The sequence below is a fragment of the Oncorhynchus keta genome, chromosome 30, assembly GCF_023373465.1.
Source record: "Oncorhynchus keta strain PuntledgeMale-10-30-2019 chromosome 30, Oket_V2, whole genome shotgun sequence".
Taxonomy (NCBI): Eukaryota; Metazoa; Chordata; class Actinopteri; order Salmoniformes; family Salmonidae; genus Oncorhynchus; species Oncorhynchus keta.
The window spans coordinates 54,240,288-54,256,192 of NC_068450.1; the positions used below are offsets into that span (position 1 = coordinate 54,240,288).

General features: G+C 41.8%; 1 protein-coding gene across 4 annotated transcripts in view; it reads left to right on the plus strand.

Annotated features, from left to right (window-relative positions):
- Positions 1-43: 43 nt before the first annotated feature.
- Positions 44-15,905, plus strand: part of LOC118363738 (tyrosine-protein phosphatase non-receptor type 4-like) — a 47,555-nt gene continuing 31,693 nt past the window's right edge. For all 4 annotated transcript variants that reach the window (XM_052488542.1, XM_052488543.1, XM_035744896.2 and 1 more), the window contains exons 1-2: positions 44-480; positions 6,517-6,671. In XM_052488542.1, coding sequence (XP_052344502.1) covers positions 6,534-6,671 — 138 coding nt within the window. In that variant the 5' untranslated portion in view covers positions 44-480; positions 6,517-6,533. The remainder of the gene's footprint in view (positions 481-6,516; positions 6,672-15,905) is intronic.

A 15,905-nucleotide genomic window follows, 5' to 3' on the forward strand; every position in this document is an offset into this window, starting at 1 on the left:
TGCGCCTCAAATTGCCACGCCTACTAGTTTGACAGACATCACCCCCGTTCAAAAAAAAATCTGTTGTGGAGTTTACGCCATATTTCGTTGCTGCCCCATGGTTTATGCTGAACGGTTTAAATGATCAACGTCTTCAAACGAGGTTGTATTTGAATTGAAACTGCAGTTTGGGGACCGCGGAAAGGAAGTTCTGTTTTTGTGTGGTCATACCTACCTGCTTGTGCTTGCCTTGCTCGCATTACAATGGTTGCGTCCTGTATTGACGTTTGCCTGGGTCCATCATCGCTGTGGTGCTGAAAAGAAACGAACCTGTGCGGCCGAAACGAACCTGTGCGGCCGTAGCGAGTGTATGCTGCTGCGAAGGATGAGGAGGTTTTTCTGTGGATCTGCAGCGGTTGAATTGCACCACCTCGCCCACTTATTGCTGTGTTCTTGATTTTATCCCCCAAAACCTGGACTCTACCGGCGCAGTTTATGAAGGTAACGTTAAGCAACCTGCATAATAATAACGTCATGCCATGGTTAGCTTGCTAGCTTGCATAGCACAGCTGTTGTAGCAAGTTAGCTAACTAGATGTTAATCTATCCAGAGACAGTATAGCTACACCTGTACGTTAGCTGATGCTAGTCTTAGTGACAGTGACAACTATTTGATGGCCTGGTGGTTGGCTTTCTAGCTAACTAACATCAATGTGTTGTTCTTTTTTCTCTGTCATATGCCAGTTGACAGCCATATGGGCTACAGTTAACTAGAATAGAATGAAACAACAGAATAGAGTGTGCATTTCTAACCTATGGCATGTTTTGGGAGAGGGAGGGAGTGTAGGACAGGGGAGAAGGTAGAGGCTAAATATATGTCTGGGTCAATAGATGGATAAACCTGTTTCTTGAATCAGTACACAGAGAGACCCCACTGATTCTGATTACAGGTAGGCTACACACTGGTTTAGCTGGTTGACATAATAAACTCCACTCAGATTTCATACAAGTCCTGTTTGCCTGTAATAATGCATTTATGACACGTATTCATGTTGTATTCATGCTGCTGGATGCAAGACCCAGTGCTCGGTTCCTATCACAAGAAATGTGGAAGCTCTAGTCTAGTGCACTGAATGACTTCATAGAAACACTCGGCTTCTAATCTACCTGCTGCTACAAAGAAAGACTGAGTGAATAGAGCTTCGCCGAAATGGCATTGTCCCTGGAATCTATAGATTCCCCAGTGATGTCATCATGATATTTCCTTCTCTGCCTCCTTTGCTGACCCTGACCATAGTGGAATATAGAGCTAGAGGAGCAGCCATTTGCTATCACATAATCTCTCTCTCTCTCTCTCTCTCTCTCTCTCTCTCTCTCTCTCTCTTTCTCTCTCTTTCTCTCTCTCTCTCTCTCTCTCTCTCTCTCTCTCTCTCTCTCTCTCTCTCTCTCTCTCTCTCTCTCTCTTTCTCTCTCTCTCTCTCTCTCTCTCTCTCTCTCTCTCTCTCTCTCTCTCTCTCTCTTTCTCTCTCTCTCTCTTTCTCTCTCTCTCTCTCTCTCTCTCTCTCTCTCTCTCTCTCTCTCTCTCTCTCTCTCCATCTCTCTGTATCCTCCATCTCTCTCTCTGTCTGTCTAAAGCAGCCTCACACTTTTAGAGACTGGGTCAGTTGTTATCAAGTGCAAGGCTTTTGACAGTGCAGTGAATGAGAGTGATGGAGTACATGGGATTTGTTGGGGGAGAAGGGGGGGGGGTGCTGCAGACAATGGAAAAGTGTGTGGTAAATGACATAAAACACATATGTGCTCATGAAGCTTTAAAACAGGATGAGTCACTAGGGTGTCTACACTGTAGTGTCCCCACCTCCGTGGTTGGGGGTGGTGAGTAAGTAGCTACACTGCTGCTGGGACTAAATATTATAATTAATGAGATCGATAGCAACAACCACCTCTGGAGCTTTAAGAACGGGAGAGAGAGGCAGGAAGGAAGGAATCATTATGCACAATTCTGTGTTGACATAATTGATAGCCTATGTTGCACAGGAGTGCAGGTGATTTTTATTTGCGACCCAAAAGCCTTTTCAGAGTAAATCTCTTGTGTCATGAACAATGTTGTTTAGATTTGTGCCCAGGGTTAAATGGCTTGTTAGCTACTGTTGGCTTTAGCCTCACAAAGCTACGAAGGCTTGCTAGACCACGCACAGAAAAACTGAGAATAGTGGAAAGAGAGAAAAAAAGAGCGCAATACGCTCTCTAGTGTCACGCATGAGTGTGTGATCTGAGATGCATGTGTGGCGCTCCACATTTGATCTAATGATGGCAGCCCACCAAATGGCATCCTATTCCCTACATAGTGCACTACTTTTGACCAGAGCCCTATGGTGAATAGGGTGCCATTTGGGATACATCTGTGGTGAGTGAGGTCTGCAGAGTGGAAGATCTGAGAGGAAGGGGAACTCCCTTTGTGTGTGGAACATAACCTATCTGGGTTGTGTTCAGTAGGCCACATTGTAGCAAAACGTGTTGAAACGAAAATGAGTGTTTGTTATAGAGGTCGACCGATTAATCGGAATGGCCGATTAATTAGGGCCGATTTCACGTTTTCATAACAATCGGAAATCTGTATTTTTGGACACCGATTTGGCCGATTTCTTATTATTTTTTACATCTTTATTTATTATTATTTTTTACACCTTTATTTAATCTTTATTTAACTAGGCAAGTCTTATTTTCAATGACGGCCTAGGAACGGTGGGTTAACTGTTTTCACCTTGTCAGCTCAGGGGATCCAATCTTGCAAACTTATAGTTAACTAGTCCAACACTATAACCACCTGCCTCTCGTTGCACTCCACAAGGAGACTGACTGCCTGTTACGCAAATGCAGTAAGCCAAGTTAAGTTGCTAGCTAGCATTAAATGTGGTGCGTATCGTTGCTCCAATGTGTACACAACCATGAACATCATTGCCTTTATTAAAATCAATACACAGAAGTATATATTTTTAAACTTGCATATTTAGCTAAAAGAAATCCAGGTTAGCAGGCGATATTAACCAGGTGAAATTGTGTCACTTCTCTTGCGTTCATTGCACGCAGTCAGTGTATATGCAACCGTTTGGGCCGCCTAATTTGCCAGAATTTTACGTAATTATGACATAACATTGAAGGTTGTTCAATGTAACAAGAATATTTAGACTTATGGATGCCACCCGTTAGATAAAATACGGAATGGTTCTGTATTTCACTGACATAATAAACGTCTTGTTTTCGAAATGATAGTTTCCGGATTCGACCATATTAATGACCTAAAGCTCATATTTCTGTGTGTTGTTATGTTATAACTAAGTCTATGATTTGATAGATCAGTCTGCCTGAGCGGTGGTAGGCAGCAGCAGGCTCGTAAGCATTCATTCAAACAGCACTTTCGTGCGTTTTGCCAGCAGCTCTTCGTTGTGCGTCAAGCATTGAGCTGTTTATGACTTCAAGCCTATCAACTCGCGAGATGAGGCTGGTGTAACCGAGGTTAAATGACGAGCTAGTTAGCGGGGTGCGCGCTGCATGGGTAACGCTGCTTCGAGGGTGGCTGTTTTCGTTGTGTTCCTGGTTCGAGCCCAGGGAGGAGCGAGGAGAGGGACGGAAGCTATACTGTTACACTGGCAATACTAAAGTGCCTATAAGAACATCCAATTGTCAAAGTTTAATGAAATACAAATGGTATAGAGAGAAATAGTCCCATAATTCCTATAACAACTACAACCTAAAACCTCTTACCTTGGAATATTGAAGACTCATGTTAAAAGGAACCACCAGCTTTCATATGTTCTCATGTTCTGAGCAAGGAACTTAAACGTTAGCTTTCTTACATGGCACATATTGCACTTTTACTTTCTTCTCCAACACTTTGTTTTTGCATTATTTAATCCAAATTGAACATGTTTCATTATTTATTTGAGGCTAAATTGATTTTATTGATGTATTATATTAAGTTAAAATAAGTGTTCATTCAGTATTGTTGTAATTGTCTCTGATTTCTGTTTTATAACCCATAGTGATTACTGTATCAGATAGGTAATGCTGTCCTGTTGAACTTGGTGTGAAAACACTAAAGACAACGGTAGGCCAATATATCACCTAATGGATCTGTAAAGCAATGTGTATCCTACTTTATTCAGGAGTTGGGTTACTAACTTCGGTCTAGGGCCTAGGAGTTGCATTGGGATTCAAGGTAGGCTAGCTCCTCTGCATTTGGCATGGTGTCTGTCTGGTCTCTCCACCCAGCTCCAGCAATTCAGAGCTGTGGCTCTATTACTGAAAGGTCACTCAGCCCCATAGACTCAGCCTATGATTTGGACTCTGTTATGGGGGGGTGGTGTTGGCAGGCGAGCCAGGTTGGAAGCGGGTTACACTGACACACAGTCTATCTGCTCCCATCCCTCAAGTTCATGGCTATTGGATGGGACCCACCCTCCACTCAAGGCTAGCTGCCATGGCCATTCACTGCCAACTTTGTGTGGTTGTCCTGGATGCTAGAGTGACAGAAAGTGCAGTAAACGAACACAGTGACAGACAGTAAAGGTCAAAGTAGGTATTTATGGATCAGTATGTTAACTAGGATTCTGCTGTGACTTCCATGTGTTGACATCTGCACACTGAAGATGATGTTTTTGGACTGCAACTTTGTTCAAAGGAGGGCCTACATTGTAAATAACCTTAGTCTTTTTCTTTCTTTTTTTTTACACCCTTTTTTCTCCCCAATTTCGTGGTATCCAATTGTTAGTAGTTACAGTCTTGTCTCATCGCTGCAACTCCCGTACGGACTCGGGAGAGGCGAAGGTCGAGAGCCATGCTGTCAGGGCGTTTTATTAAACCAGCTCACAAATCACAGGACACTGGACTACAGCAGTAGCCACAAAACCCCACTCAGACACAGTCCAGGGAAAAGCAAGCCTTCGTTAAACATGAACTAAAGAAAACGCATCCCAAACTAACTGACAGTCAAACGAAAACAATCCCGCACAAAAACCCAAATGAAATGTCGAGATAAATACCCCCCCAATGAACCAAAATGAAACCAGGTGAAACACAAAACAGACATAACCAAAAGAAAAGGAAAAAGGATCGGTGGCAGCTAGTAGCTACTAGACCAGCGCCACCCGGGAATAACCTTAGTCCTGAGACTCGTTGGGACATTTGGCCTTTTTCTGTTGGTAAGCGATAGTAAACAAAAAGGGTCATTTCCTGAATAGACTTGAATAGATAATAAGGTATGGTTCAAGCCAGGACAGCTCCACTCCCTAGATATTGTTTAGGCCTAGTTTGACCATTTCATTCAAGCATTCAGAACATGGAAAACATAGACAAAGTGCATGTGAACTGTTAAAAACATTAAATAATGGGAATGATAAACATGGTAGAATAATAGCTAGTAGGTTTTTGAAGCGTCTGATCCCTGATCCCCCTGCTTTAACCTCTCTCTGACTGTGAGGAGTTGAGACCCGTGACATGGTATTGACCCATGTGGGCGTCTTTGAGAGGGGGCCAGTGTGACAACACCGTACAGCGCCTCAGCGTGTCTTTGTGTGTTGCACTGTGACATTCACAGGAACACCATTGTCACTGACAAAAGCCCTGCTGCTGGTGTGGCCATGGTTTATTTCGGGACCTTTCTGTGTGCAGTCAATGGATGATGTCATGCAGAGGAAAGGTCAAAGGTGACATAGCCTATCCTAGTTGTTTTAAAACTCTTTCTATGTTTCTGCAGTCACTTTTCTCCCTAATATTTGATATGATTGTGAAATATGATTTTAATAATTATCATCCTTCCTTCCCCCTGTTATTACAACTTTATAAATCAGAATTAGGCCTAACAGCATCCATCCGTGCGTGCATGCGTGCGTGTGGACTCTGGTAGGGACGTGAAGACTGCTAACCCTCCTGGGGAAGTCCTCTGTAGTGTGTGTAGCTCTCTTCCTCCCAGCGGTAGTGAACTGGGTCATGCCTCACTGAATCACTGAATCCTTTCATCGTACTGCAGCCTGACTGTGAGAGCGTAGACCATAAAGGATCAAGGGCCTTGGATCTGCTAGGGATCTCTTTCTAGACAATACTAGAATGAAGTATGACATCCTCAGCATCAGTCACAGATTTAAGGAGGAGTGTGTTGTCTTACTTGACTCAAATATGCCGTTACCGACTGTTTAAATAAAAAGTGGTATAGTGGTGTTGAGGACGAGGCTAACCATTCGCCATTGCAGAATTTGTATTTTTTATTTAACGAGGCAAGTCAGTTAAGAACAAATTCCTACCCCAGCCAAACTCTCCACTAACCCGGATGATGCTGGGCCAATTGTGCAACGCCCTATGGGACTCCCGATCATGGCCGGGTTGTGATACAGCCCGGGATCGAACCAGGGTCTGTAGTGATGCCTCTAGCACTGAGATGCTGTGCCTTAGACCGCTGCACCACTCTGGGGCAATGTAATGTATTTAAATGCAGTATAATAAAAGGTCCCTCACCCTGCTGTTTTCTTTCTATGTGTTGCAGACCCAGTGTGGACAGTAATGACCTCACCCTTCCAGTTGCCAGCTGGCAGTAACTACAATGACCGAGCATCAGAGCTGGCACAAGACAGGCAGCACACAGAGGTGGTCTGTAATGTTCTTCTGCTGGATAACACAGTTCAAGCATTCAAAGTTAACGTAAGTACTGTGCTATACTACTCCCGGCATCTACACTGACTGTACAGCCCTACATATCACCATAGAGAATGACTGGGTCAGGGCCTGCTCTCTCTTCTCTCAAGACCAGTTGTCTATCAATAGGCTACGCAGTAACCAAGTAGGCCTATAAAGATAAATTAGACATTGTTTAAAGGACAATTCTGCCGCTTTTCAACCTGTTGTTCATTACCTCCAGCACCATACCAGTGTCAACATATGTGAGAACGGCACGATTCTATGATCTGTGGTTAAAAATATTTTTTTTAAATGCTTCTCTATGACATCTCAGGGTAGGATTAAAACTAAGAAGAATGATGCATTTCAAAACTTGCAATGAGTTTCTAGCCAGAGGGAGGCTATTTTCTTGCTCCCCACAAATATTATAGTGTTTAAAAATGTCATCGGGTAGAACTTTTTAACTTTATATATTTTTTCTATATAATGTAGAAAAGCGCAATTTTAAACCAGTGCCTTCGGAAAGTATTCAGACCACTTGACTTTTTCCACATTTTGTTACGTTACAGCCTTATTTTAAAATGGATTAAATCATTTTTTTTTCGTAATCAGTCTACACACAATACCCCATAATGACAAAGAAAAAACAGGTCTTTAGTATTTTTGAATATAAAAAAATTAATTAATCCAAAATAATGAAATATCACATTTACATAACTATTCTGACACTTTACTCAGTACTTTGTTGAAGCACCTTTGGCAGTGATTACAGCCTCAATTCTTCTTCGGTATGACGCTACAAGCTCGGCACACCTATATTTGGGGAAGTCATTAAACAGTCATTCTTCTCTGCAGAACTTCTCAAGCTCTGTCAGGTTGGATGGGTAGCGTTGCTGCACAGCTATTTCCAGGTCTCTCCAGAGATGTTTGATCGGGTTCAAGTCCGGGCTCTGGCTGGGACACTCAAGAACATTCAGAGACTTGTCCCAAAGCCACACCTGCATTGTCTTGGCTGTGTGCTTAGGGTCGTTGTCCTGTTGGAAGGTGAACCTTTGCCTCAGTCTGAGATCCTGAGAGCACTGGAGCAGGTTTTCATCAAGGATCTCTCTGTACCTTGGTGGTTCCAAACTTCTTCCATTTAAGAATGATGGAGGCCACTGTGTTCTTTGGTACCATTTCCCAGATCTGTGCCTTGACACAATCCTGTCTCTGAGCTCTACGGATAATTCCTTTGACCTCATGGCTTGGTTTTTGCTCTGACATTCACTGTCAAATGTGGGACCTTATAGACATGTGTGCCTTTCCAAATCATGTCCAATCAATTGAATTTACCAAAGGTTGACTCCAATCAAGTTTTAGAAACAGGATGTACCTGAGCTCAATTTCGAGCCTTATAGCAAAGAGTCTGAATACGTATGTAAATATGGTATTTCTGTTCTTTATTTTTAATAAATGTGACTCACCACCTAGATTTTGTCTGATGTAGCAACATTTGAATTTCATTTTTAAAATGTATTTTTACATTGGATACAAATAGACAGATCTACAAAATGGTGTATCATACACAGCATTTTTGAGGAACAATGGGAAAGTAATTCTACTTTGAAAGTTTATCCACTTGTAAACTCACTTTTGAGAAAAGGGCCTTTGAATGTTTTGATACCTACTAGAGAGCTCTCCTTTGTCTACACCCATTCAGCATTGTTCACACCCTCTTAAGCCAGGCCCACCCATCTCTTTAAGGATTCACATGAGGTCATGTGCTAAACACTAAAAGTGGTAGTATCTTACAACAAGGAAACATTCCAGGTTAACAGAAAGTGTCCAGATAAAAACAAATATTTTATAAATATTAGATGACGCTTACCCAGATACACTTGTCTAAATTGATGGGTCATGTGAAAGAAATGCTATAACCCGCCAGTCACATCCAGTGGTGGAATAAGTACTACATTGTCATACTTGCATGAAAGTGTAAATAATTTCAAATTCCATATATTACACCAGACGGCACAAATGTATTATAAGAAATAAATAATTTGATGGATAGTCAGGGGCACAATGTATTTAAGTATCAAAAGTACAAATAAAAGTATTTCATTTCAACTTCCTTATGGAAAACCAGACGGCACAATTGTATTATTTTTTGACAGACAGCCAGGGGGGACACTTCAACACTCAGACATCATTTACAAACGAAGCATTTGTGTTTAGTGAGTCTGCCAGATCAGAGGCAGTGTGATGACCAGGGATGTTCTCTTGATAAGTGTTTGAAATGGACAATTTTCTTGTCAAAATGTAAAGAGTACTTTTGGGTGTCAAGGGAAATGTATGGAGTAAAAAGTACATTATTTTATTCACAAATGTAGTGAAGTAAAAGTTGCAAAAAAATATGAATAGTAAAGTAATGTAAAGTAAACTTCTGAAGTAGTGCTTTAATGTATTTTACCTTAAGTACTTTACATCACTGCCCAAATGCTTTCACACCAGTACATTAGCATACTTTATATACTGTTACACATGCACTTATCACATAGTATTCCATACATAAGTTAAGGCCATGCAACCTGAGTTGAAACCTGAGTGAGGTACACATGCACAGTACATATATTTAAGTGGTGGGCACTTAATACGGTCACATGATATTGTTGTGGAATGTCACAAAATCATGTTACGACCACACATACCAACAATATCAGCAACGGATGGCGTGTGTGTTAGGAGAGAGTGAATGTGAATAGAGGCACTGCAGATAGTGCTGATAACTTGTCCGTCCGAACCACGCATCAACAAGGGAATCTATAGTCGGAGAACCTGTTTCTGTCCTGCCCTTGACTTTGGTGCAGGGCATGTGATGTCCATAGCCTCTTCGTCGCAAAAATCCCTGATCTTGTCTAAGAGATAGTTTGTCTAGTTTTGTCCAGTCCAGGTGGTGCTTTTACAGGCAGACTATCTATGGGAGGAAGGATGCCAGCGTTGCGCTTCGGCTGAAACCTGGTCCCGACAGTCCGAACGCCCCTTGGCGACAACACCAGGCTCCAGAGCATCGAAGGTGTAAAACAGCAAAGAACAAAAAAAATCTGAATATATTACTACAACCCTGCACAACATCAATTCACCTCCCAAGTTTAGAAAATAATAACCTCATACAAATAAAAAAATGCAAATATATTATTATTATAAATAAATAAATAATAAATAATAAAAGTTGCTTGATGCGGCTGAAGCACAAGTCAGGGGCAAACTTGGTGTGGCCTGTGATCAGGTAGTGAAGGTCCAGATTGTTGTGGAGCTTGTGCATGGTCCACCAGGCACAATAGAAGAGCACAAACTTGCTCTTGCTTTGGCCGCTGCAGTTTTCACAATTTCAGGTCCACATGTTTTCCCAACTCTGTAGCTGGTGAAGAAATGGTGCATGTAGTCGATGACTGCGCTGCTGCCTTTGCTTGCATGGGCCAGCTCTCGTTTTGATTACTGTACTGACTGGTGTGTTCTACTGATGCTGAAAGACAAATTCCAGATACAAATATTTGAGCATTATTATAAAATAGATACGAAATGGCATTCTGAGAACATCACTACACACAGTTCATACAGGTAATGCTTGCTACTGTAGTTAACCAGCCATCTAACGTCAGCTGGCTAGCTAACAGCAAGCTTTAACTAGCAATACAAACGGATTGTCATAGCTTTAAGTTCAATGTTAGCTAGCTGACATTAGGCTATAACTAGGAATGCGAAATGGCATTCTAAGAAAACATCACTAATGTTAAACACACTTCATACACGTACAGCTGAAGTCGTAAGTTTACATATACCTTCGCCAAATACATTTAAACTCAGTTTTTCACAATTCCTGACATTTAATCCTAGTAAAAATTCCCTGTCTTAGATCAGTTCAGATCACCAATTTATTTTAAGAATGTGAAATGTCAGAATAATGATTTATTTTTGCTTTTATTTATTTCATCATATTCCCAGTGGGTTAGACGTTTACATACACTCAATTAGTATTTGGTAGCATTGCCTTTAAATTGTTTCACTTGGGTGAAAGCCTTCCACAAGCTTCCCACAATAAGTTAGGTGAATTTTGTCCCATTCCTCCTGACAGAGCTGGTGTAACTGAGTCAGGTTTGTAGGCCTCCTTGCTCGCACACGCTTTTTCAGTTCTGCCCACAAATTTTCTATGGGATTGAGGTCAGGGCTTTGTGATGGCCACTCCAATAACCTTGACTTTGTTGTCCTTAAGCCATTTTGCCACAACTTTGGAAGTATGCTTGGGGTCATTGTCCATTTGGAAGACCCATTTGTGACCAAGCTTTAACTTCCTGACTGATGTCTTGAGATGTTGCTTCAATATATCCACATAATTTTTCTACCTCATGATGCCATCTATTTTGTGAAGTGCACCAGTCCCTCCTGCAGCAAAGCACCAACACAACATGATGCCACCCCCGTGCTTTAAGGTTGGGATGGTGTGGTTTTGGAGCAGTAGCTTCTTCCTTGCTGAGCGGCCTTTCAAGTTATGTCGATATAGGACTCGTTTTACTGTGGATATAGATACTTTTGTACCGGTTTCCTCGAGCATCTTCACAAGGTCCTTTGCTGTTGTTCTGGGATTGATTTTTACACCAAAGTACATTCATCTCTAGGAGACAGAATGCATCTCCTTCCTGAGCGGTATTTATTTTTTATTTTTTATTTTACCAGGCAAGTCAGTTAAGAACAAATTCTTATTTTCAATGACGGCCTAGGAACAGTGGATTAACTGCCTGTTCAGGGGCAGAACGACAGATTTGTAACTTGTCCCTTGTCAGCTCGGGGATTTGAACTTGCAACCTTTCGGTTACTAGTCCAACACTCTAACCACTAGGCTACCCTAGGCTACCCTAGTCGGTATGACGGCTGCGTGGTCCCATGGTGTTTGTACAGGTGAACGTGGTACCATCAGGTGTTTGGAAATTGCTCCCAGGAAGAACCAGACTTGTGAAGTTCTACCGTTTTCTTTCTGAGGTCTTAGCTGATTCTGTGACTAAACCAACTAGGCTCATAATTTAACAATTGTATTCGTATTTACAGATGACATGCACGTTTGATATTAAGTTGACATATTTGAGAAGGCATTTCTGACAAAAAACTCATTTTGATTAAAAAAATTAAAAATAATGTTCAAAAGGCTCTCCTGGGAAGTCGTGACTTGCGACATACCCCTAGTTTCCTGAATCGGGTCACAAATGTGCAAACATTTCTAAAAACCTGTTTTCACTCTGTCATTATCGGGTATTGTGTTTAGATTGATGAGGAAAAACATTTAATTTAATCAATTTTAGAATAAGGCTGTAACGTAACAAAATATGGAAAAAGTTAAGGCGTCTGAATACCTTCCGAATGCACCGTATATAGACACTGGTATTGTGCTGGAGATAATGAAAATGTGGCTGAAAAGTGATGGGGTTTCACTTTAAAATACAGATGCATTGTAGTAGTTGGGACCAAAGGAGCCTGGGTCATTTTAGATATCTGTCATTAATAGCAGCATAGCAGAGACATAGCAGAATGTCTGGCATTCTGGTTTAAAAAGAGACTCCAGGGGTTACTAGCCAATGGAGTAAACACTTACACCAGGACTGAACTGCACACATCACAAAAGCGTGGGGGATATCTGGCCCTTGTGGTGTACTGTGGGGAACGGGGGCAGAGAGGCACAATGTTAATGCATTTCCCTCTGTGAGGTACTCTAATTACAACACACACACACACACATAGGACCTCAGTCTAACCCCCCGACCATCTCTGTTGCCCCGATACTCTTTGTTCTGTTCTGGGTCAAATAAGTCTGCTCAGCTGCTGACCACTAATCCCCTGGTCATGAATTAAGATGAGTTCATTTCAGGGACTACAGAGTTGTCATTATGGAGTCCTCTGTCTTTACTCGTGCCATGCGGGGCTGAACCAGGTCAGGGCTTCACTGCCAGTCAGGATTAGGTGAATACAGGCCCTCATGTTTGTGTGCATATGTGTTTGATTTACTTTGTTGGCATTGATGTGGGTTCTATCCTCTGGGAACCATCCAGTGTGCACAGACACACATCATGTATACCCAGGTGAAGTCAGTACTGAATGACAACTGACAGCTCCATTATCATTTCCTCTGGCATTCTACCGCCATGCGGGCGCCACCTCCAATACTTGCACTGCACAGGGAATCTACAAGAAGGCTTCTAATAGGCATCTGTTTAACTTCTAGAGCTGGAGAGTTTCAGTAAAGCCCCTCGTTAGCTGGTAGTTTGGTTCCCAACGTGGCTGCTGTGCATTAGCCTAGTGGCTGGACAGAGTATGACCTGATAGCTGCTGAACGCTATGGTTAGAGCTCATCTCCAGGTTGACACACAGCACTCTGATTTCACCCGTTGGCGCCACATAGACTTGTGTGTGGTGTTTTGGGCTGTTGCGGTTACCGTATAACCGCCACACAGGCAGTCATGAGTCATGACTGTTGTAAAATTCCACGTGACTCGTAATCTCCTCTCATGCACTCTGGATATGTTGTGGTAGTACCTAACTCGCTAACGGTCACATCAAACACTTAGTGTGCTTTTAAAACTCGCCTCACTGTGATGATCAATTTGAAGCAAGGAGTTCAGCAGCAGGTTGAAACTGAGTGTGAAACATGGTCCTTGTGGATGTTGTTTCAAAGCCTAACAACGAAATGGACAGCACTTTCTTAGGTGATGATTCATTCAAAACATATTAGAGCTTATGAATCAAACTGATAATTGTGCCGTTGTACAATATAGCCTTCTGCATATTACGCATGGCAAAAAAACTAAACAGATTGAAGATGTCTTTGGTCCATAATCGGTCTAGCCTTTACTGCAGAATTAAACACATTCGAGTAATGGCCTTTGAGTGTATCATTATGGGTGGTCTGGTTACCTTATGCTACGCTCCAACATTTCTATCCACGAGTCTGGGAGAGAACTTACAGCCCTTGTCGTGAATTTTGATTTTGAATGGCCTAGTAATAGGGCTTTAAAAATATATATTATTCATTGGGTGACAAATGACCTTTTAGCTAGAGGACGACCGATTAATCGGAATGGCCGATTAATTAGGGCCGATTTCAAGTTTTCATAACAATCGGAAATCGTATTTTTAGACACCGATTTGGCCACTTAAAAAAAATAATAATGTGTGTGTGTGTGTGTGTGTAATTATTTTTTTTACACCTTTATTTAACTAGGCAAGTCAGTTAAGAACACATTCTTATTTTCAATGAAGGCCTAGGAATGGTGGGTTAACTGCCTTGTTCAGTGGCAGAATGACAGATTTGTACCTTGTCAGCTAGGGGATTCAATCTTGCAACCTTACAGTTAACTAGTCCAACACTCTAACCACCTGCCTCTCATTGCACTCCACGAGGAGTCTACCTGTTACGCGAATGCAGTAAGATGCCAAGGTAAGTTGCTAGCTAGCATTAAACTTATCTTATAAAAAACAATCAATCAATTAATCATAATCACTAGTTAACTACACATGGTTGATGATATTACTGGTTTATCTAGCGTGTCCTGCGTTGCATATAATCGGTGTGGTGCCGATCGCGGAAAAAGGACTGTCGTTGCTCCAATGTGTACCTAACCATAAACATCAATGCCTTTCTTAAAATCAATACACAGAAGTATATATTTTTAAACCTGCATATTTAGCAAAAAGAAATCCAGGTTGGCAGGAAATATTTTTTTATTTTTTTGTGTGAATTTTACCAATTTTTCTCCCCAATTTCGTGGTATCCAATTTTAGTAGCTACTATCTTGTCTCATCGCTACAACTCCTGTACGGGCTCGGGAGAGACGAAGGTTGAAAGTCATGCGTCCTCCGATACACAACCCAACCAAGCCGCACTGCTTCTTAACACAGCGCGCATCCAACCCGGAAGCCAGCCGCACCAATGAAACATTGTGCACCTGGCAACCTTGGTTAGCGCGCGATGAGACAAGGATATCCCTACCGGCCAAACCCTCCCTAACCCGGACGACGTTAGATCAATTGTGCGTCGCCCCACGGACCTCCCGGTCGCGGCTGGTTACGACAGAGCCTGGGCAAGAACCCAGAGTCTCTGGTGGCACAGCTGGCGCTGCAGTACAGCGCCCTTAACCACTGCGCCACCTGGGAGCCCCGAGCAGGCAATATTAACCAGGTGAAATTGTGTCACTTCTCTTGCATTCATTGCACGCAGAGTCAGGGTATATGCGATAATAATAAACGTTTTGTTTTTGAAATTATAGTTTCCGGATTCGACAATATTAATGTCCAAAGGCTCATATTTCTATGTGTTATTATGTTATAATTAAGTATATGATTTGATATTTGATAGAGCAGTCTGAGTGAGTGATTGTAGGCATCAGCAGGCTCGTAAGCATTCATTCAAACAGCACTTTAGTTCGTTTTGCCAGCAGCTCTTCGCTGTGCTTCAAGCATTGCGCTGTAATGACTTCAAGCTTATCAACTCCCGAGATTAGGCTGGTGTTACCGATATGAAATGGCAAGCTAGTTAGCGGGGTGCACGCTAATAGCGTTTAAAACATCACTCGCTCTGAGACTTGGAGTAGTTGTTCCCCTTGCTCTGCATGGGTAACGCTGCCTCGAGGGTGGCTGTTATCGATGTGTTCCTGGTTCGAGCCCAGGTAGGGGCGAGGAGAGGGACGGAAGATATACTGTTACACTGGCAATACTAAAGTGCCTATAAGAACATCCAGTAGTCAAAGGTATATGGAATACAAATGATATAGAGAGAAATAGTCCTAAAAATACCATATTAACTACAACTTAAAACCTTGGAATATTGAAGTCTCATGTTAAAAGGAACCACCAGCTTTCATATGTTCTCATGTTCTGAGCAAGGAACTTAAATGTTAGCTTTTTTACATGGCACATATTGCACTTTTACTTTCTTCTCCAACACTTTGTTTTTGCATTATTTAAACTAAATTGAACATGTTCATTATTTATTTGAGGCTAAATAGATTTTTATTGATGTATTCTATTAAGTTAAAATAAGTGTTCATTCATTATTGTTGTAATGTCATTATTACAAATAGATTTTTTTGTAAATTGGCCGATTGATCGGTATCGTCTTTTTTTGGTCCTCCAATAATCGGTATCGGCGTTGAAAAATCATAATCGGTCACCCTCTACTTTTAGCTACAGAATATCTCACCACTATGCGTTTCCATCTCCTCCTCTCTCTCCTTTTAT